This window comes from Prionailurus viverrinus, chromosome A3 (genome assembly GCF_022837055.1).
Source record: "Prionailurus viverrinus isolate Anna chromosome A3, UM_Priviv_1.0, whole genome shotgun sequence".
NCBI lineage: Eukaryota > Metazoa > Chordata > Mammalia > Carnivora > Felidae > Prionailurus > Prionailurus viverrinus.
The window spans coordinates 30,254,490-30,278,553 of NC_062563.1; the positions used below are offsets into that span (position 1 = coordinate 30,254,490).

The window sequence follows — 24,064 nt, forward strand, 5'->3', positions numbered from 1 at the left end:
GGCGCCTGGGTGGCGCAGTCGGTTAAGCGTCCGACTTCAGCCAGGTCACGATCTCACGGTCCGTGAGTTCGAGCCCCGCGTCGGGCTCTGGGCTGATGGCTCAGAGCCTGGAGCCTGTTTCCGATTCTGTGTCTCCCTCTCTCTCTGCCCCTCCCCCATTCATGCTCTGTCTCTCTCTGTCCCAAAAATAAATAAAAACGTTGAAAAAAAAAAATTAAAAAAAAAAAAAAAGAAAGAAAACTGAGAGATACGTTTTATGAGTTGTGCTTGTTGCGGTCTTCTTCCCAAAGAAGATGCGAGTTCCTAACTGATTATGAATAGCAATTCCTTCTGAAATGCGTTTTTCTTGCTCCTAGCTTGTGACCGCTGGTCAGTGCTTCCCAGACCTGATCTTCATCATGACGTCAACAGATTTGGCCACTCGGCAGTCTTACACAACAGGTAATTAATTGGAGAAGAAGCATTTGCTCCTTTTCTCTTGTGTTTAAAATGAAAGTAAGGTTACACATGAGATAGTGGAGTTGGACTTACGTATTATTTGCAGGATTCCCTCAGCCCATTAGTTTTTCACGGAATTTTGTACATACGGATTTCCTGATTTATATTTAAAATATCTGGTGTGGGGAAATTCAAATCAAAACCACATTGAGATACCACCTCACACTGGTCAGAGTGGCTAAAATGAACAACTCAGGAGACAACAGATGCTGGCGAGGATGTGGAGAAACGGGAACCCTCTTGTACTGTTGGTGGGAACGCAAACTGGTGCAGCCGCTCTGGAAAACAGTATGGAGGTTCCTCAAAAAATTAAAAATAGAACTACTCTACGACCCAGCAATAGCACTACTAGGAATTTATCCAAGGGATACAGGAGTGCTGATTCATAGGGGCACATGCACCCCAATGTTTATAGCAGCGCTATCAACAATAGCCAAATTAGAAGTTGCGGCAAGATGGCGGCTTAGGAGGACGCTGGGCTCACCGCACGTCCTGCTGATCACTTAGATTCCATCTACACCTGCCTAAATAACCCAGAAAACCGCCAGAGGATTAGCAGAACGGAGTCGCCAGAGCCAAACGCAGACGAGAGGCCCACAGAAGAGGGTAGGAAGGGCGGCGAGGCGGTGCGCGCTCCACGGACTGGCGGGAGGGAGCCGGGGCGGAGGGGCGGCTCGCCGGCCAAGGAGAGCCCCCAAGTCGGGCTTGCAAAAGCGGAGGGGCCTGACGGACTGTGTTCCCACAACAAGCGCGTCTTAGCATCTGGGAGGTCATAAGTTAACAGCTCTGCTCGGAAAGCGGGAAGGCTGGAGGACAAAGGGAGGGAGAGCTGCTGAGCCCCCTGACGACAGAGCTCAGTTTGGTGGGGAACAAAGGCGCTCGCCAGCACCATCTCCCCCGCCCATCCCCCAGCCGAAATCCCAAAGGGAACCGGTTCCTGCCAGGGAACTTGCTCGCTCCGCGCAAACACCCAACTCTGCGCTTCGGCGGAGCCAAACCTCCGGCAGCGGATCTGACTCCCTCCCGCTGCCATAGGGCCCCTCCTGAAGTGGATCACCTAACGAGAAGCGATCTAAGCCTGCCCCTCCTGCCCCCGAGCACCTTGCCTACCCACCCCAGCTAATAGGCCAGATCTCCAGCATCACAAGCCTGGCAGGGTGCAAGTAGCCCAGACGAGCCACACCACCCCACAGTGAATCCCGCCCCTAGGAGAGGGGAAGAGAAGGCACACACCAGTCTGACTGTGGCCCCAGCGGTGGGCTGGAGGCAGACATCAGGTCTGACTGCGGCCCCGCCCACCAACTCCAGTTATACACCACAGCACAGGGGAAGTGCCCTGCAGGTCCTCACCACGCCAGGGACTATCCAAAATGACCAAGCGGAAGAATTCCCCTCAGAAGAATCTACAGGAAATAACAACAGCTAATGAGCTGATCAAAAAGGACTTAAATAACATAACAGCAAGTGAATTTAGAATAATAGTCATAAAATTAATCGCTGGGCTTGAAAACAGTATACAGGACAGCAGAGAATCTCTTGCTACAGAGATCAAGGGACTAAGGAACAGTCACGAGGAGCTGAAAAACGCTTTAAACGAAATGCATAACAAAATGGAAACCACCACTGCTCGGCTTGAAGAGGCAGAGGAGAGAATAGGTGAACTAGAAGATAAAGTTATGGAATAAGTGGAAGCTGAGAAAAAGAGAGATAAAAAAATCCAGGAGTATGAGGGGAACATTAGAGAACTAAGTGATACACTAAAAAGAAATAATATACGCATAATTGGTATCCCAGAGGAGGAAGAGAGAGGGAAAGGTGCTGAAGGGGTACTTGAAGAAATAATAGCTGAGAACTTCCCTGAACTGGGGAAGGAAAAAGGCATTGAAATCCAAGAGGCACAGAGAACTCCCTTCAGACGTAACTTGAATCGATCTTCTGCACGACATATCATAGTGAAACTGGCAAAATACAAGGATAAAGAGAAAATTCTGAAAGCAGCAAGGGGTAAACGTGCCCTCATATATAAAGGGAGACCTATAAGACTCGTGACTGATCTCTCTTTTGAAACTTGGCAGGCCAGAAAGAATTGGCACGAGATTTTCAGGGTGCTAGACAGAAAAAATATGCAGCCAAGAATCCTTTATCCAGCAAGTCTGTCATTTAGAATAGAAGGAGAGATAAAGGTCTTCCCAAACAAACAAAAACTGAAGGAATTTGTCACCACTAAACCAGCCCTACAAGAGATCCTAAGGGGGACCCTGTGAGACAAAGTCCCAGAGACATCACTATAAGCATAAAACATACAGACATCACAATGACTCTAAACCCGTATCTTTCTATAATAACACTGAATGTAAATGGATTAAATGCGCCAACCAAAAGACATAGGGTATCAGAATGGATAAAAAAACAAGACCCATCTATTTGCTGTCTACAAGAGACTCATTTTAGACCTGAGGACACCTTTAGATTGAGAGTGAGGGGATGGAGAACTATTTATCATGCGACTGGAAGCCAAAAGAAAGCTGGAGTAGCCATACTTATATCAGACAAACTAGACTTTAAATTAAAGGCTGTAACAAGAGATGAAGAAGGACATTATATAATAGTTACAGGGTCTATCCATCAGGAAGAGCTAACAATTATAAATGTCTACGCACCAAATACAGGAGCCCCCAAATATATAAAACAATTACTCATAAACATAAGCAACCTTATTGATAAGAATGTGGTAATTGCAGGGGACTTTAATACACCACTTACAGAAATGGATAGATCATCTAGACACACGGTCAATAAAGAAACAAGGGCCCTGAATGAGACATTGGATCAGATGGACTTGACAGATATATTTAGAACTCTGCATCCCAAAGCAACAGAATATACTTTCTTCTCGAGTGCACATGGAACATTCTCCAAGATAGATCATATACTGGGTCACAAAACAGCCCTTCATAAGTTTACAAGAATTGAAATTATACCATGCTTACTTTCAGACCACAATGCTATGAAGCTTGAAATCAACCACAGAAAAAAGTCTGGAAAACCTCCAAAAGCATGGAGGTTAAAGAACACCCTATTAACGAATGAGTGGGTCAACCAGACAATTAGAGAAGAAATTAAAAAATATATGGAAACAAACGAAAATGAAAATACAACAATCCAAACGCTTTGGGATGCAGCAAAGGCAGTCCTGAGAGGAAAATACATTGCAATCCAGGCCTATCTCAAGAAACAAGAAAAATCCCAAATACAAAATCTAACAGCACACCTAAAGGAACTAGAAGCAGAACAGCAAAGGCAGCCTAAGCCCAGCAGAAGAAGAGAAATAATAAAGATCAGAGCAGAAATAAACATTATAGAAACTAAAAAAACTGTAGAGCAGATCAACGAAACCAAGAGTTGGTTTTTTGAAAAAATAAACAAAATTGACAAACCTCTAGCCAGGCTTCTCAAAAAGAAAAGGGAGATGACCCAAATAGATAAAATCATGAATGAAAATGGAATTATTACAACCAATCCCTCAGAGATACAAACAATTATCAGGGAATACTATGAAAAATTATATGCCAACAAATTGGACAACCTGGAAGAAATGGACAAATTCCTGAACACCCACACTCTTCCAAAACTCAATCAGGAGGAAATAGAAAGCTTGAACAGACCCATAACCAGTGAGGAAATTGAATCGGTTATCAAAAATCTCCCAACAAATAAGAGTCCAGGACCAGATGGCTTCCCAGGGGAGTTCTACCAGACGTTTAAAGCAGAGATAATACCTATCCTTCTCAAGCTATTCCAAGAAATAGAAAGGGAAGGAAAACTTCCAGACTCATTCTATGAAGCCAGTATTACTTTGATTCCTAAACCAGACAGAGACCCAGTAAAAAAAGAGAACTACAGGCCAATATCCCTGATGAATATGGATGCAAAAATTCTCAATAAGGTACTAGCAAATCGAATTCAACGGCATATAAAAAGAATTATTCACCATGATCAAGTGGGATTCATTCCTGGGATGCAGGGCTGGTTCAACATTCGCAAATCAATCAACGTGATACATCACATTAACAAAAAAAAAAGAGAAGAACCATATGATCCTGTCAATCGATGCAGAAAAGGCCTTCGACAAAATCCAGCACCCTTTCTTAATAAAAACCCTTGAGAAAGTCGGGATAGAAGGAACATACTTAAAGATCATAAAAGCCATTTATGAAAAGCCCACAGCTAACATCATCCTCAACGGGGAAAAACTGAGAGCTTTTTCCCTGAGATCAGGAACACGACAAGGATGCCCACTCTCACCGCTGCTGTTTAACATAGTGCTGGAAGTTCTAGCATCAGCAATCAGACAACAAAAGGAAATCAAAGGCATCCAAATTGGCAAAGATGAAGTCAAGCTTTCACTTTTTGCAGATGACATGATATTATACATGGAAAATCCGATAGACTCCACCAAAAGTCTGCTAGAACTGATACATGAATTCAGCAAAGTTGCAGGATACAAAATCAATGTACAGAAATCAGTTGCATTCTTATACACTAACAATGAAGCAACAGAAAGACAAATAAAGAAACTTATCCCATTCACAATTGCACCAAGAAGCATAAAATACCTAGGAATAAATCTAACCAAAGATGTAAAGGATCTGTATGCTGAAAACTATAGAAAGCTTATGAAGGAAATTGAAGAAGATTTAAAGAAATGGAAAGACATTCCCTGCTCATGGATTGGAAAAATAAATATTGTCAAAATGTCAATACTACCCAAAGCTACCTACACATTCAATGCAATCCCAATCAAAATTGCACCAGCATTCTTCTCGAAACTAGAACAAGCAATCCTAAAATTCATATGGAACCACAAAAGGCCCCGAATAGCCAAAGGAATTTTGAAGAAGAAGACCAAAGCAGGAGGCATCACAATCCCAGACTTTAGCCTCTACTACAAAGCTGTCATCATCAAGACAGCATGGTATTGGCACCAAAACAGACACATAGACCAATGGAATAGAATAGAAACCCCAGAACTAGACCCACAAACGTATGGCCAACTCATCTTTGACAAAGCAGGAAAGAACATCCAATGGAAAAAAGACAGCCTCTTTAACAAATGGTGCTGGGAGAACTGGACAGCAACATGCAGAAGGTTGAAACTAGACCACTTTCTCACACCATTCACAAAAATAAACTCAAAATGGATAAAGGACCTAAATGTGAGACAGGAAACCATCAAAACCTTAGAGGAGAAAGCAGGAAAAGACCTCTCTGACCTCAGCCGTAGCAATCTCTTACTCGACACATCCCCAAAGGCAAGGGAATTAAAAGCAAAAGTGAATTACTGGGACCTTATGAAGATAAAAAGCTTCTGCACAGCAAAGGAAACAACCAACAAAACTAAAAGGCAACCAACGGAATGGGAAAAGATATTCGCAAATGACATATCGGACAAAGGGCTAGTATCCAAAATCTATAAAGAGCTCACCAAACTCCACACCCAAAAAACAAATAACCCAGTGAAGAAATGGGCAGAAAACATGAATAGACACTTCTCTAAAGAAGACATCCGGATGGCCAACAGGCACATGAAAAGATGTTCAGCGTCGCTCCTTATCAGGGAAATACAAATCAAAACCACACTCAGGTATCACCTCACGCCAGTCAGAGTGGCCAAAATGAACAAATCCGGAGACTATAGATGCTGGAGAGGATGTGGAGAAACGGGAACCCTCTTGCACTGTTGGTGGGAATGCAAACTGGTGCAGCCGCTCTGGAAAGCAGTGTGGAGGTTCCTCAGAAAATTAAAAATAGACCTACCCTATGACCCAGCAATAGCACTGCTAGGAATTTATCCAAGGGATACAGGAGCACTGATGCATAGGGCCACTTGTACCCCAATGTTCATAGCAGCACTCTCAACAATAGCCAAATTATGGAAAGAGCCTAAATGTCCATCAACTGATGAATGGATAAAGAAATTGTGGTTTGTATACACAATGGAATATTACGTGGCAATGAGAAAAAATGAAATATGGCCTTTTGTAGCAACGTGGATGGAACTGGAGAGTGTGATGCTAAGTGAAATAAGCCATACAGAGAAAGACAGATACCATATGGTTTCACTCTTATGTGGATCCTGAGAAACTTCACAGGAACCCATGGGGGAGGGGAAGGAAAAAAAAAAAAAAGAGGTTAGAATGGGAGAGAGCCAAAGCATAAGAGACTGTTAAAAACTGAGAACAAACTGAGGGTTGATGGGGGGTGGGAGGGAGGAGAGGGTGGGTGATGGGTATTGAGGAGGGCACCTTTTGGGATGAGCACTGGGTGTTGTATGGAAACCAATTTGTCAATAAACTTCATAAAAAAAAAAAACAAAAAAACAATAGCCGAATTATGGAAAGATCCCAAATGTCCATCAACTGACGAATGGATAAAGAAGATGTGGTTTATATATACAAAGGAATACTGCTTGGCAATGAGAAAGGATGCAGTCCTGCCATTTGCAACAACGTGGATGGAACTGGAGGGTATTATGCTAAGTGAAATAAGTCAGGCAGAGAAAGACAGATATCATATGTTTTCACTCATATGTGGAACTTGAGAAACATAACAGAAGACTGTGGGGGAAGGGAAGTGGAAAAAATAGTTTCAAACAGAGAGGGAGGCAAACCATAAGAGGCTCTTAAATACAGAGAAGAAACTGAGGGTTGATGGTGGGGGAGGTGCGGGGGAGAGGGGAAAATGGGTGATGGGCATTGAGGAGGACACTTGTCGGGATGAGCACTGGGTGTTGTAAGGGATGAATCACGGGAATCTACCCCCAAAACCAAGAGCACACTGTGTACACTATTATGTTAACTAACCTGACAATAAATTAGATTAAAAAAATTTTTTTTAAAGAGGGAAAAAATAAAATATCTGATGTCGATTTGAATTCCTTGTGATGCCAAGTTTGTTGGTGTGGTTTTGTTGGCATGCAGGGGTATGCTACATTTGGTGCTGTCTCATGGGACAGCGAGAGTTATGCTCAGTTGCTGTCTTCCACCCTCCGCTGTTCGCTGTTGTCTGCACCACTTGGGTTGTCAGGTCTCTCACAGTTGTATCTGAGTGGTAAAGAGACATTTCAATGGCGGGCGAGGTAGAGGAATAGAGATGGGAAGACTGCGAAACTTCATATGGATCAATCTGTAGTGTTTGGATAATCTGAAGTCTGTACTCCATTTCCTTGCATCGCTCAAAAATGCCTGGCCCGAGCTAACAGAGTTCTTCGTGAATCTGCCCCTGGAGAAGGAGGATCCAGAATGGCCACTCTGCCTGTTGCTTACTTTGTGCTTTAAAGATTTTTGATTTCCTAAACAGCCTAATCATGTTCTTAACTTTTCCCATTTTGTTTCAGCTCTTATGAGTGTTGTCTGTTTTACCTTCTAAAATTCTGAGCCTTATCAATCCTGGAACTATTTAAAATTTTTTTTTCAACGTTTATTTATTTTTGGGACAGAGAGAGACAGAGCATGAACGGGGGAGGGGCAGAGAGAGAGGGAGACACAGAATCGGAAACAGGCTCCAGGCTCTGAGCCATCAGCCCAGAGCCCGACGCGGGGCTCGAACTCCCGGACCGCGAGATCGTGACCTGGCTGAAGTCGGACGCTTAACCGACTGCGCCACCCAGGCGCCCCGATCCTGGAACTATTTAAATGCTATAACGCCAACATTATGTTAGGATTTCCTTGACTTTCAAAATTTCTGTTGTTACGATGCAAGATGAGATGAAGACCTGGGATTAGGAAAAATGAGCCAGCAACATGTCTTGAGGATGTCGTGAGGGAAGAATCGACAGAATTCAGACACTTAGATATTGGGAAAAGGTGACATCTTTTTAAAGTAATAACTTAGCTGAAATTTAGTGATAAATATGGTTTTCCTATGAGAACATTTGATGGTATAGACTGACAACTTTACTAATTCGAAGTGTCATCTTAAATTGTAAGCTTGTACTTTATCAGTGTAGGAAAACCCTGAAGTTTTCTAGTGTATGCCTCCTGGTGCTTTTATCTGAAAAGCTGCAGGGCCATTTTGTCGTCCTCTTGCCTACGGGTGTCTGGGCCTCTGCTTTATTCACCTTCGTGCCCCTGGTTCTCCTGGCACAGGATTTGACACATAATAGGCATTTGCTAAATCGTGACAGCTGTTAGTACAGTGATGGTAACTAGCAGATAAATGGATCTTCTTTCTATTAAAACATTCTTTGGTTTTATACAAACTCAGAGAAGTTGATAGTTTACCATACGATAGAATTTAACCACGAATCAGAATTAGGAATGGCTTGCTTGGGTTATAATAAGGTTTTCATTTTTGTGTAATTCCAGTGGTATGTTTGGGCCTGTATGTGAATAATCTGTGCATGTGGGGCAGGGTTGGGGGAGGGCAGCGGATGACGAGAGAGGCTACGGCTAGTTTAATCTTGTGAAAGAAAGAATTTACTCAAAGAGAAACTTGGATTCATATCATTTCTTCGTATCCCGTATTCCAAGTGGTGGTTTTTCTTAACTGATGAGCAGCGTTGGGTGAGCTGTGCCTCACTTAAGTTGTTGTTCTCGTGGGTTTTGTGAGGGAGGTGGGAAGAAGAGCTGGTTCTGAGGCACCGAGGCTGCGTAGATGCCGCTGCACCTTTTTCCGGCTCCAGGCCTTTTTGAAGGGCTCTGCGTACCTCCCATAGCCAACGTGTGACCAGATGGATTCAGAGTTGCTGAAAACACCAGCTGCACCAGGAGGGGGATGGAGCTTATTTGGTTGAAGCAGCAGATTGACTAGTTGAATCCAGACTGCTTAATGCGATACTAATCCAATAATGAGATTAAAAATTAAATGTGAGGCTCATTTTTGGTAATTGAAATGTGTCAATTTTTAAATATAATATATGGCAAATACATAAGAGAGCCACAAAATCTTTATGCTTTAGTAAACTAGTCTTGTGTTAATTTGAAGGAAATTAAGGCAAGTGAGAGTAAATTACTCGACACGTCATTGTGGGTTAGTTCTAAACTTCCTGGCACGTTGTAGGATCTTGGAGTTGGAAGAGTTCTGGAAGTTACCTGCTTGAAACTTCCACTTAATGCAGGCATCCCCTTTAAACATGTCCAGAGATGGAAAACTCACCTAAGAAGGAAGCTCCTTCCTTTTCTGCAGATGCCAGTTATTAGCGGGTTCTCCTTTATATTACCTGAAATCGACTTCTATCTTCTGTCTTCTGCTGATTGATCTTGTTTCTGTTCTTCAGATTTTTGCAGGAGATTATTATATTTAAGGATAGTGTTGTGTCTCCTGTCTATACAGTCCCCAACATAACTCTTTCTTCAGGTTCTGATCTGGCACAGTGGATGGCAGGATTGAGGATGTGCCAGCACACATCACACAAGAGAGATACCATGTATGTGACAGATATGGCCCAGTATACTTTGTGATACAGACTGCATCATTTGCTGGCATTGGCCTTCCATGATAGCATTTAAGAACTTTCCCTGGAGCTGTTACACAACTGCTTTTATTTTGAATAGGTGTGATTCTGCATATATGGCCTGTTAAACAGCTTTATTCTGTGTTAATCACACAGAATAGGTGTGATTCTGCATATGGCCTGTTACGTATATCAACAACAGGAGCTGATATACACAACAAATTGAATAAACTAAAAGTCTATAGTTTGATAAATTTTGACATAAGTATACACTTGTAAAATCATCACCACAATCAAGACAACATACCCATCACCCACAAACGTCCTTGTTCAAACAAAAATGTCCCCCGTCTTTATTCATGAGGGATATTGCTCCATCGTTTTATGTTTTTTTTATGACATATTTGTCTGATTAATACTGGACAGAATAAATTGAGAGGTATTCTTTCCCCCTTTATTTTCTGGAAGACTTCATAAAGGATTGGTATTACTACTTCACATGTTTGATGTTTGATAGAATTCATCAGGGACTTGGTAGAATTCATCTGGGCCTGGGCTTTTCTTCGTGGGAAGATTTTTAATTGGTAATCCAGTCTCTTTACTTGTGGTACGTTTATCTATTCAGATTTCCTATTTTTTGTTAAGCAGTTTCTTTAGCTTTTTTTTTTTTTAATTGTGACAAAATTTTCATAACGTAAGATTTACCATCTTAACCAGTTTTAAGCGGCACTAGGTTTAGTGGCACTAGGTGTGTGTGTAACCATCACTGCCATTCATCTCCTGAACTTTTTCATCATGCACAATTGAAACTCTCTCCCCATTAAATAGTAACTCCTCATTCTGCTCTGCCCCCTGTCTTTGGCAACCAGCATTCTCCTTTCTGTCTCTGTGAATTTAACTCCTTTGGGTACCTTTAGTTGGAATCATACAGTGTTTGTATTGTTGTGGCTAGCTTATTTCACTTAGCAGAATATCATCAGGGTTCATTCATCCATGCTGTACATGTGTCAGAATTTCTTTCCTTTTTAAGGCTGAATAATAAATATTCCCCTGTGCATATATTCCACATTCTGTTTATCAGTAGACATTTGGTTTGCTTCCAACTTTGCCTGTTGCAAATAATGCTGCTGTAAACATGGATGTACAAATATGTATTTGAGTCGTAGCTTTCAGTTATTTTTTTTAAATTTATTTTTTAAAATTTACATCCAAGTTAGTTAGCATATAGTGCAACAATGATTTCAGGAGTAGATTCCTTAGTGCCCCTTACCCATTTAGCCCACCCCCTGTCCCACAACTTCTCCAGTAACCCTCTGTTTGTTCTCCATATTTAAGAGTCTCTTATGTTTTGTCCCCCTCCCTGTTCTTACATGATTTTTCCTTTCCTTCCCTTATGTTCGTCTGTTTTGTATCTTAAAGTCCTCATATGAGTGAAGTCATATGATATTTGTCTTTCTCTAATTCCGCTTAGCATTATACCCTCTAGTTCCATCCACGTAGTTGCAAATGGCAAGATTTCATTCTTTTTGGTTGCCAAGTAATACTCCATTGTATGTATATACCACATCTTCTTTATCCATTCATCCATCGATGGACATTTGGGCTCTTTCCACACTTTGGCTGTTGTTGATAGTCTAGCTTTCTTTCTTTGGGGTATATACCCAGAAGTGGAATTGCTGAATCATGTTGTAGCTCTACTTTTTAATTTTTTGAAGAATGAGTCACTTTCAGTAGTAAGTCTTACTAGGAATTTGTTGCATTTAACTTGTCTAATTTGTTGGCATAAAAGTTCATAGTATTTCTTTATATGCTTTTTAATCTTTATAAGGTCAACAATGATGTCCCTTCTTCATTCCTAATTTTGTTAATTTATTTTCCGTCTATGTTCTTGGTCATTCTAACGCGTTGTCAATTTTGTTGATTTTTTAAAGAACAAACTATTGATTTCATTTATTTTTCTCTGTTTTTTTTGTATATATCTTATTGTTTTTTTCTATATCATTTTCTCCCTTCTGATTGCTTTGGGTTTAGTTTGTTTTTCTTTTTCTAGTTTCTTAAGGTTATTGATTTTAGATCCTTTTTCCCCCAATGTATGTGTTTAAAGCTGTAAGTTTGTCTGTAAGCACTACTTTAATCCCATCCCATAAACTTTTAAAATGGCATATTTTTGTTTTTATTTAGTTAAAAATATTCTCTAATTTCCCTTGTGATTTCTTCTTTGACCCATAGATTATTCAGAATATGTTGTTTGTTTTTCAGATATTTGTAGAGTTCACAGACTTTCTGCCTGTTGATTTCTAATTTAATTCCATTTTGGGGATTAGAGAACATATTTTGAAGATTTCTTTTCTTAAAAAAAAAACACTTATTGAAGGGAGTGGGGGGGAAAACGCAAATATTTACTGAGTTTTTTTATGGTCTAGCATATATGGTCTATTCTGGAGAATGTTCCATGTGCCCTTGAAAAGAATATATGTGTTATTCTATTTGGGTGGAGTGTTCCATAGTTGTCAGTTAAGTCAAATTGGTTGATAATGTTGTTCAAGTGTTGTGTAGCCTTGTTGATTTTATGCCTAGTTGTTTTCTCATTATTAAGAGTGAGATGTTGAAGTCTTCAACTATTATTGTTACTTTACTCTTTCTCAGTAAGGCAGTCCTGCCAGCAAAGAATTTTCTTAGTCTTTGTTTATCTGGGGATGTCTTTATTTCAGTTTCATTGTGGAAGGATAGTTTTGTTAGTTAAAAAAATGTTATTTGACGCTTTTTACTTTCTGTACTTTGAATATTTCAGTCCTCTGCCTTCTGGCTTCCATTGTGTCTTAGCCATTAATCTTAGTGTGATTCTCTTGTATGTGATGAGTTATCCTACTTTTATTGCTTTCAAGAGTTTCTCTTCGTTTGGGTTTTTTAGCAGTTTTTATTAATTAATTAATTAGCTAATTTGTTTTCAGGAGTAGAATTTAGTGATTCATCACTTACATATAACATCCAGGGCTCAACACAACAAGCACCCTCCTAATACTCATCACCCATTTAGCCCATTCCCTGCCCACCTTCCCTCAGCAGTTTTTAATTATAATGTGTGTAAGTATGGATCTTTTTGCGATTATCCTACTTGGAGTTTGTTGAATTTTATGGATGTATAGATTAATAATTTTCATCAAATCTGGGGAGTTTTCAACCATTATTTTTTTTCATGTGTTTTCTGTTCTCTCTCTTTTCTTTCTGGGACTCCCATTATGCTTATGTATGATGCTTGATAGTTTCCCACAAGTCTCTGATGCTCTTTTCATTTTCTTTGATTTAAAAAATTTTTCTTCTTCAGATTATATAATCGTTATTGATATATCTTTTTTTAATTTTTGGATTTTATTTAAATCCAAATTAGTTAACATATAGTATAATAATGATTTCAGAAATAGAATTTAGTGATTCATCACTTACATATAACACCCAGTGCTCATCCCAACAAGTGCCCTCCTTAATGGCCATCACCCATTTAGCCCATCCCCCCATCCACCTCCCCTCCAGCAGCCCTCAGTTTGTTGTCTGTATTTAAGAGTCCCTTATGGTACTATTGATGTATGTTTAAATTCACTGTTTCTTTCCTCTGCCAGGTCAAGTCAGCTGAGTCCCTCTAGTGAATTTTTCATTTCACTTACTGTACTTTTCAACTCCAGAACTTCCTTTTAATTGTTCCTTATAAGTTGTATCTCTTTATGGGTATTCTTTACCTGTTGAGTCGCTCATATCCTATTTTGACTTAATTCTTCAGACAGTTTTCTTTGAATATATTTGTAATAGCTGATTTGAAGCCTTTGTCTCTTGAGTCCAACATGTGGGCCATCCCAGAGACGTTTTGATGGACTGTTTTGCTTCCTCTATTTGGTTCACATTCTTGTTTTGTTTTTTTTTTTTTTTTTTTTTTTTGCATATATTGTAACATTTTATTGAAACGGAAACATTTTAGGTAATATCAGATGTGGATTCTGATTCCCCCACCTTCACCACTGTGGGTTGTTGCTGTTTGTTTAGTGTCTTGTCTAGACTGATTCAGTAGAGTCTTTCTCCCCCAGTGTACCACTGCTGATTTTTCTGCCTAGTTTTTTTTTTTTTTTTTTCCCTTGTTTGTATTTTTAAACCTGACTTACTAGGGGTTGCCTCTAAAGAGTCCTAGGGTTTTATGTTTTAGTTTTGTTTTTTAAGTGGTAGGGGAGAGAATGGTTTTTAGATACCACAATCTAAATACCAGTGATATTCATTGCTACTAAGTTGGTCCTACCCTTTTAAGAAGATAAGTCAAAGAGACGCTTTGTTGGACTGCCTGGCTGGCTCTGTGGGTTAAGTGTCCCACTTTGACTCAGGTCATGGTTTCATGGTTCATGAGTTCAAGCCCCACATCAGGCTCTCTGCTGTCAGCCCAGAGCCCACTTCAGATCCTGTCTCCCTCTCTCTCTGCCCCTCCCCCACTTGCACTTCTCTCTGTCTGTCTCTCAAAAATAAACATTAAAACTTTTTTTCAAAGAAAAGCTTTGTTGTTCTTGTTTTTAAAATGAAAAGCGGTGTGTGTGTGCATGTGTGTCTGTGTGTGTTTGATTTCCTTTTTCCCCTCCCCTCACTAGATAAATGGTAACATACAATATCTACTTTTCTCTGCATTTCCTTTTTTTTCACATAGCAATATATCCTGAAGATCACTCCATAGCAGTATGTAGAAATCGTGCTCATTCCTTTTTACATCTACCGACTGCTGTTTCATTGTGTGGATATACCATTGTTTATTCACATCACATCCCGAATTGATGGGCATTTGGGGACATTTTGTCTAAGGATTGTAAGAAGCATTTCATGCATTTGTTTATAGAAGCTTTCAGTAAACTACGCCTCTCCTTTTTTTTTTTCCTCCCTGTAGCACCATGTATGTATTTGGTGGTTTCAATAGTCTCCTCCTCAGTGACATCCTGGTATTCACCTCGGAACAGTGTGAAGCACACCGGAGTGAAGCTGCTTGTCTAGCGGCAGGGCCCGGCATCCGGTGTGTGTGGGACACAGGGTCATCTCAGTGCATCTCCTGGGAGTTGGCAACTGAAGCACAAGAAGAAAAGTTAAAATCAGAATGTTTTTCCAAAGGAAGTATGTTTTTATCCTTTTCTTAAAATTTAATTAATTTGAAATCTCACTTTGTCTGAATCGTGGAAGCACTTAGGATATATTCATTTTTTATCTTCATTTTATTATCCAGAATTATTTGGTAATAACTGGAGCAAAGGCTTATGGGTGATTAAAAATTGGTTTCTAAACATTTTTACGATAGATGGGATCATGCCACATGGCTCCTAGAAGCCATGAGTGATGGAGACAAAACCTTAGCATTGCATAGATTTTTGTATACCAGCTAGGTTCAGACCTAGCAGTTGGTCTCAGGCAGTGCAATCCAGGAGAACCTTTTTGTGATGATGAAAGTATATTACATGTTCATTGTCTCAGTATGGGAGCTACTAGTCACATGTGGCTATATGAGACACTTGAAATGAGACTGGTGAGACCAAAGAATTGAATTTTAAACTTTAGTTAAATTAAAAAATTACAGGGGCGCCTGGGTGGCGCAGTCGGTTAAGCGTCCGACTTCAGCCAGGTCACGATCTCGCGGTCCGTGAGTTCGAGCCCCACGTCGGGCTCTGGGCTGATGGCTCAGAGCTTGGAGCCTGTTTCCGATTCTGTGTCTCCCTCTCTCTCTGCCCCTCCCCCGTTCATGCTCTGTCTCTCTCTGTCCCAAAAATAAATAAACGTTGAAAAAAAAATTTAAAAAAAAAAAAAAATTAAAAAATTACAGGGGCGCCTGGGTGGCTCAGTAGGTTAAGCGTCCGACTTTGGCCCAGGTCACGAACTCGCGGTTTGTGAGTTCGAGCCCTGTGTCGGGCTCTGTGCTGACAGCTCAGAGCCTGGAGCCTGCTTTGGATTCTGTGTCTCCCTTTCTCTCTGCCCCTCCCCCACTCATGCTCTGTTTCTCTCTGTCTCAGAAATAAATAAACATTTAAAAAAATTTTTAAAAAAATTACATGAGGCTAGTGGCTACCATATTAGATTATGCAGTTCTGATGTTAAGGATGAGATTAAGAGGGGCAACCCAGAAAAGCTATGTTGGAATAGATTGTTCTAGTGGATAGAGGCAGAGTTGCTCTCTTTGCAGAGTACTCTTTTGTAGCTTCTCTAGTTGGGCACAGCAATGATAGCAAGGCAAGAGAGTTGCTGAGGATGACCAGTGGTCCTAGCTTTTAGAACCACCCCTTAATGTTTTCCAGGCTTTCTTCATCTTGTCTACTTAGCTTCTTATGGTTTTGCTCTGGCTTACAGCACAGTGTAATACAGTGAGATAATATCTGTAATAAAGTGAGGTAATATCCTACCTTTAAAAGTAAGAAAAATGTCTCTGCAAAATATTTGTTCCTTCAATTAATTTAAAGAATGTTGACTGAATTTCTTAACTGTTAGAGTTGGTGTCGCATGTTACCATGAGGGTTATGGTGGATAGAGTCAGCTTTTACTGTCCTAGAATGCTTCAAATTAAGATGAGTATAAATCCTCTAAAAGGACACCCAGGCAACTTCCCAGTGAGCACTGAAGAACAGAGAGGACCAGAACCTGGTAGGGTTCAAAGGGATAAAATCTGCAAAATTGGGTTTTTTTTTTTAATCCAGGTTTTAAAAGTTCAAATTAAATGTACATGATTATAGAAAATAATATTTAATTACCTTAGATGGTTCAGTATGAATCCCTTTGCTGTGAGCTTATCTCAGATGTCATATCCCTGGTCACTCTTCTTTCTGTGTGGGCCCAGTCCATGGGGCAATGACCAGAGGAGGACATCAGCAACCCAAGGAGCATGCTTCGTGGGGGTGGGCCCTGCCTTGTCTTGTCCATGGGTTCCATCATGTGCCATGTTCGCAAGTGGATCAACAGATGAAGCAGCATGGTTGTATGGGCTCTCTTTTGTTGCTGACCTTGGCCTGTCAGGGGTCCACAGGAGATGCAGCAGGTCTGTAGTAGCCCAGAAGATCTCAAACTTAACACTCTTAGATTTACATACATGCGTACAGAATGTATCTCAGCCTGGTGCCTCCTTTGGGCTTCTGTGGTGCTGCCTGCTTCCTGTGCCCAGATTAGCCTTGCATTTACAGCTAGGAGGAGTGGTTTGGTCTGTGACGTTACTTTGTTTGGGTCCTCGACAGCTCTTGGTGTTCATTCTATTGCTAGCTGCTTTTTTTCTCGGGGAAAAAAAGTATTCAGAGAACCTGACCTGCTTCCATTATATCTCATTATCGTTGAATGAAATGAATATATCTTTGTTTTTCCCCCTCTGTGTACTTTCTATGGGAGTAGGGGGTTTACAAAAGAGTGTTTCTTTAAACTTCTTACTTATTTCTAAATATTCTTTTAACCTGAGCACACCAGTATATTTTCCTGCCCGTTTTACTTATTTTACTTCCCATCCCTTGTTAACATTTTTTAAAAACCTTAGTCTCAGATTTTTCTGAGGAGGAGCTGTCGCGGTTGATGAATTTTTCTTCTTTTCGTAGCTCTTGACCATGACAGATGCGACCAGCACACTGATTGTTATAGCTGCACAGCCAACACCAACGACTGCCACTGGTGCAATGACCATTGTGTCCCTGTGAACCACAGCTGCACGGAAGGCCAGGTCAGGGGCCGTTTCTCAAGGATTTCAGAGGATGAAAGGGTCCCCGGGGGGGGGGGGGGGGGGGTCAGGTGTAAGACTGTAGTGTGTATGGTACAAATACTGGCCCAGACTTATTTTTAAAACCTTTGGTGTGGATTTGGATTTTATTATATTGCTTAGGTTTTCTTTTAGGAAGGGCTGCTATGTGCATCATAATTTCAAAGGTCCTGCTGGCCACAAGGGTTGATGTGTAGTGTTTTAGAAGAGAGCAGGACTGTTCTTCTGTGTACTCCCTACTCCTTAGAGGCATGACTGTAGCTAAGGGCTAGATGTTGGGTGTGAGTGAGCTCACTCTACCTGTGCAAGCTTTTGGGAGCAAGTTTTAGAACTTGAGACTGAAGGTGAGTCAGGCGACTTTGCAGAATCTCTTTTTTTAGGTTCTAGGGCAAAAAATAATAGAATGACTCAGCTTCTATAGTTTTTGACAGTTTATTCCACAAAGCAGTTCATAAAATATGAAAGTTTTAAATTGTTTGGGAGGCTTTTGAAAAGCAGTGGGTTGAACGCCGCCATTTCACAAATGAGCAGGTAGAAGATTGGTGTTTAAAATAGAGCACCTTGCCTCCTTGCTGGGTCAAGGCATGTCCTTGTGCGGAAGATTTCAGCACCCTATTTCCATTGCAGGCCTGATTCGTCTGCATCTTATTTGTGTGTTTTTTGCAGTTTGCTTCCTCAGTTAAAATTTTGTTGATTTTAACATCCTCTTTGTCCTCACCATGAGTTCTGAGAAAAGCTTTTGTCCACTGTGTTCTAGATCTCCATTTCCAGATATGAGAATTGCCCCAAGGATAACCCCATGTACTACTGTAACAAGAAGACCAGCTGTAGGAGCTGTGCCCTGGACCAGAACTGCCAGTGGGAGCCCCGGAATCAGGAGTGCATCGCCCTGCCTGGTAGGCCTTGTAGGGGCATCTTGATGTGCATGGGTCCAGAGACGTCACACACACGCCCCCCCATACTGTGCAGCCCAGATTGAACCCAGCACAGGAAACAAACTCATTTTAACCATTCATCCACCGTACCATAATTGTGGTTATTTTTTTTTAATGAAAATACAGTTCTTAAGCATTTGCTCGTACTGTGCTTTGAGATAAAGTAAAGCATCATCTGCTGCTCTGGGGAATGGAATGACAGTTTGGCTCCGTATCTTCGAGCTTGCTGCATTGTCTCTGCTCGCCTCTGTTGTGGTCACCTGGCAGTAGAATGCAGCAATTTTGGCAGCCAGTCAGTCTGAGGGGCACTTTATGAATAGTTCTTCCTGAACACTGGGATTAGATTGTCAGCACCTTCTGACAAGAAGGAAGAGAGATGCCTTTATCAGCAGCACCTCCTAGGGTGATCTCCAGTCCTGAATATCTCAATTTATGGCCTCTAAGGTTTGGGATGAAGAGTTGAGGGCCTCAGGCTGGCCAGCCACGACAGAAGTTCTATGATACATTTGCTCAACCACGATTTCCCAAAAGGGGTACATCTGTGGTTCTGTGCAGCAGCTGAAGCATGCCCAGGGCAACAGGGTCTGCCTGGCCCCTTTTGAATGTCCTTTGGAAGTACTTGATTCATCTTGCATGAGTGTGAGCTTCTCGTTCTTTATCTCATGGCATCTCAAACTTCAGTGCACTGCAGGGGATTTTGTCAGAAATCAGATTCTCATACACATCGGGGGTGGGGCTCTAGAATCTAGATTATAACGAGTAGTGACACTGATGCCACACTTGGAAGAACAAGTCTTTTTTTTTTTTTTAATTTTTTTAACGTTTATTACTTTTGAGAGAGAGAGACAGAGTGTAAGTGGGGTTGGGGGGTGCAGAGAGGGGTGGGGAGACACAGAATCCGAAGCAGGCTCCAGGCTCTGAGCTATCAGCACAGAGCTTGATGTGGGGCTCGAACTCACAGACTGCAAGATCATGACCTGAGTTGAAGTCAGGCACTTAACCGACTGAGCTACCCAGGCACCCTGCAAGAACAAGTCTTTATCTGCTCTTCAATGAACCCTTTCCCATGGCACCTTCCATTTACCTCACTGACTGGTAACGGGCATTGTTGGTGGCATTCTTCAGGGAACTTACTTCTGGCAAAGTTGCTTTGCTGTGCCCTTTTAGGAAGCGTGCAGAGCTTCTGTGGAGCAGGGCACAGAGCTGAGCTGGGTGGGTTCAGGGTGACTGCAGAAGTAGATTCCCGTCTTGCCTCATGTGCTCCAGCTGTATCACTTTGGGTTTGTTGTTGTTTTGTTTTGTTTTGTTTTTTCCTGAAAAGGATCTTCCCACCTCACTTTGGGGATGTTTTGTACCCTTGATTTGTGCCCTTTCCACTTGATGTGAAAATAGTGCAGCTTTTGAAGACTGTAGTCTTACTCACTCACCAGTTGGTGAGTTCATTTCCACACTCCACAGTTTTCTTCCCCATCCTTCCATTGTGCATATTTATTTTTCTGCTCTTCACTTAGGATTTTAGTCTTGTTTCTAATTGTTCGTCAAAAAGGAGTTTAGAAATTGAGCACTGGCACCTAAGATTTTTTCTTCCAAGATATAGAGGGTTGACCTTAGAGTATGCCTCTTGAGATCCAGGAAATAGGACTGGTGAAGTCTAACTTTCTTCTATTCTGTATTGGTCCTTAGTGATGGGTTGGATGCCGTCACCATATCCTAGTGAAGTACTGTGGAATTCAAATTGCAAAAACCTTCTAGGTTTCCGGTGATTCAAACTGGTAATGTAGTGGTTTTGTGTGGTTTCTAAAACTCTTTTTTTTTCTTTTTCCCCCGCTTTACAAAAGAAAATATCTGTGGCATTGGCTGGCATTTGGTCGGAAACTCGTGTTTGAAAATTACCACTGCCAAGGAGAATTATGACAATGCTAAATTGTCCTGTAGGAACCACAATGCCTTTTTGGCTTCTCTTACAACCCAGAAGAAGGTAGAATTTGTCCTTAAGCAGCTGCGAATAATGCAGTCATCACAGAGCATGGTGAGTTAACATCCTCAGAACTTAAATTTCTACCACCCACCCTTCCACTGAGAGCACGAACACAGCTTCCCTGTGATGTGCCTGACACGCAGAGTGCTAGTGTGTGAGTATACTGAGACTGGATTGGCACGATCAGATGCTCTTCCTTTGATGCTTTCTTTCTTACCTTAAAATTGTTCACACTTTGTAAGTCATATCTATTAGATTGTAAGACAGAGGGATAATTACACGTATGTTGAGTAGCGCCGTGTGTCACATACCCTTGTGACATCAGCTGATGCTTTCATCCTGGCTTCTGGGTTCTTCTGGGGGAGAGGGAAAGGGGATGTCACTACCGACTAGCTAGGCTGAAGGAAGCCACTGGAGTCTGTCAGGTTTCAGGTATTGTTACAGTGTGTAATATTTAATGGTAATCACCCTAAGAACTGTTGCGTCTTCCTTAGGTCTGACCAGCTCCAAAGGAGAGGGCACCTTCTTATCAAACGTTTCTGAGCCCAGAAAGCCCCAAGTTCTCTTCCTGTCCTCCCAGTGCCCTCAGGTGACCTGTAGTTGATATTCTACAAACACATTTTGTCTAGAGAGGGATGAGCAGCACTTTGTTGGGTGCAGCCCCCTTCAGGGAAAAACATGGAAAGTGTGGTCTGGGTCCTGGCTACATTGGCCTCTGTATACCACCTGCTGTGTGACTGGTGGGAGGGGCCCTATAGTATTTTACTTTTCTCCAGTTGGTCTTTTTTCCAGTGCGGCTTTGGTATGGCATGGACACTTCAGACACTGGCAATACATTATAAATGTGGTTATCTCAGGGAACACTATGGCCACATTTTATGTTTTATGATATTTTGAAGGGTTTTTCACATTGCATAATCTCCATCAGAGATTTGTTTCTCTCTTCCTCTGTTCTGTCCTTGGCTGTTGGCCGGTCTTACCTGTAGTCACTCCCTCGGAGAATTGATGGCTTACAGCTTTCCACATTACCAGGGACCCCCAGGTCAATGTCCTTGAAAAAACACCTGGCTAGAAGGGTCCTGCTCTGCCAGCTGACCACAGATTTATCTTCTGGTACCTTTTCCCTCTTCCTCCAGTTTTCTGGCTCCAGAAGGTTCTGCATAGCTCCCAGGTCTGCTGGGAACACATTTGTACAACAGGAATTCACAGTCTTGTGGTGAGACTGACAGGTGAAAAGACAACTGTAGTGAAATGTGCTGCCATAGGTGTGAGTCTAAACCTAAATCCCAGGCTTGCACGGAAGGACGAGAGTGAGCGCTGGACCTAGCCTGTAGGGCAGAGGCTGGCTGATAGACAGCCAGAGAGGTAATCTCTGAAGATGAGAGAGTTGGGAAGGTGGAGAGGGAAACACCATCTTTATATTGTACCGCCACATGCAAGATGTGGAGATCGAGGGGTGAGCTGCAGGTATGTTTGCATGGCTGGCTGCGGGCTAGGGGGAAGGGAGGTCCTGTGGCCGGGCCTCACGAGGTATCAAATCCAGAGAGGCCTTGTGTATAATGCTGATTGCTATGAATTCTATCCTGAAGCCAAAGAGGAAGAAATTGAAGGACTTTTAAAAGGTATTAATTTTAATTAGCTTTCTTTCCTTAAAAAATGCATATTGCAAAGGAAATTTAGAAGATGCTAGCATTAAAATCAAAATAAATATCATTTATTACAACTAAAAATAGCTTCTGGGTATGTTTAGTTCTTTGACATCTTTAACAGGCATGTATATTTTTTTCCTCTCAAAAATGGAAATACATTGTACATTCTGTTTGTAACTGCCAATATTAGGAATATCTTTCATTTCTGGACTAAAGCGTATACTTCGACTTAAAAATTGTTTTAAATTGTAACAAGAAGAAAACTTTAATAGAGCAGAAGATGGCAGAGACTCCCAGAGGTCCTCTTATTCCCTAGAAAATTCAGTGCCAGGCAGTGCTCCCCAGCTTGAAAGTACAAATCTTCAATCATCTGAACTGGCCAAAGCCCCAACACAAGCTTAGTTAATGATCCAAGGATAAGCGTATAACCAGTATTTCATAAATATTGGTAAGATGCTTTTATGCATAAGTAATCATTTAAACCGAGGTTGGGGGATGGCCATCTCTGTGTAACATTTGCCATAGGGTATAGTACTTTAGGGACTTATTATTACCTCTTTGCTGTTAATCTCTATGAAAATTTTTATATCTTCTCTGACTTATATTTCTGTCCTTTGTAAAATGGTCATATTGAAGTGCCAGGGATGATATATATAAGTTTTAAAATGATAGTCTGTCCTATCATTTTGCCGTGGCTCAGTCAGGATAGGGAGGTTTTCTTTTATCTGTGGGTATATGTAACTTAGTGGTTTTTATCTAGAAGCCTGTTTTGTTCAAGACATTGCTTATACATAGCTGTGTCTCTTTTGCCTGCAGTCCAAGCTCACCTTAACCCCATGGGTTGGCCTTCGGAAGATCAATGTGTCCTACTGGTGCTGGGAAGATATGTCCCCATTCACAAATAGTTTGCTACAGTGGATGCCGTCTGAGCCCAGTGATGCTGGATTCTGTGGAATCTTGTCAGAACCCAGTACTCGGGGCTTGAAGGCTGCAACCTGCATCAACCCACTCAATGGTAGTGTCTGCGAAAGGCCTGGTAAGTATATGGGTGAATGATTGTCATTGGAAGCTCACTGAAAGAGAAACTGTAGGAGGCATAGTTAAATATTGAGATGTGTGAGATAGTCACGAGCAACAGATGGAGTATTGGTTTCAAGCATATGAAGTAGAGTGTCACCCAGAATTTAAACGCAGAAGGAAATAGTCTTTGGCTCTGCGTACTATGAGCCATAATCATAAACAAAAATCACTAATTCTATTCAAAAGAGCCTAATACTCTCATTTACAGTGAGATTGATTGGTGTGTTGACCACAAAAAGTGTTGAGAATTTGCTTCGACAGGCAGATGTCTTGGTGCTGGCAAAGAAATGCTGTGGAAGAGAGAACAAGAATGCAAAGAAAAGATCAGAAGAGCAAGCAGGTCACTGCAGGGACACTAGACAGAAAAATGAGGAGAGCGGTTACATGACAGCAGAAGCAAACCTGAACCACGCTAGAGCTGTGAGAGAGTACCGAGGAGCACCCACAGAGTAGCTTCTCAGGTTCAGATCTCTCCTCTGGGCTGCATTCAGGCTCCCCATGGGCTTGGGGTCTCTCCTCTGGGCTACAGTCAAGCTTCCCAAAGGCAGGCCTGGGGGCAGCCTCTGCAGCACGCGCAAGCGTCGTATTCCTGCAGAGGGACGCAGGGACGCACACAGCAGATGGAATTTTGTGGGAGGTTTTTGGGAGGCTGGACTCCATTCACATAGTGTCTCATTTTAGCAAGGTACTGTAAGTTGTCTGAAGAGTACACAGGTGTAGAAGAGAACGCATAGC

General features: G+C 41.7%; 1 protein-coding gene across 7 annotated transcripts in view; it reads left to right on the forward strand.

Annotated features, from left to right (window-relative positions):
* Window positions 1-24,064, forward strand: part of ATRN (attractin) — a 168,261-nt gene that overhangs the window by 70,350 nt on the left and 73,847 nt on the right. For all 7 annotated transcript variants that reach the window (XM_047851704.1, XM_047851706.1, XM_047851707.1 and 4 more), the window contains exons 11-16: window positions 357-441; window positions 14,865-15,085; window positions 17,530-17,651; window positions 18,445-18,583; window positions 20,461-20,651; window positions 23,066-23,285. In XM_047851704.1, coding sequence (XP_047707660.1) covers window positions 357-441; window positions 14,865-15,085; window positions 17,530-17,651; window positions 18,445-18,583; window positions 20,461-20,651; window positions 23,066-23,285 — 978 coding nt within the window. The remainder of the gene's footprint in view (window positions 1-356; window positions 442-14,864; window positions 15,086-17,529; window positions 17,652-18,444; window positions 18,584-20,460; window positions 20,652-23,065; window positions 23,286-24,064) is intronic.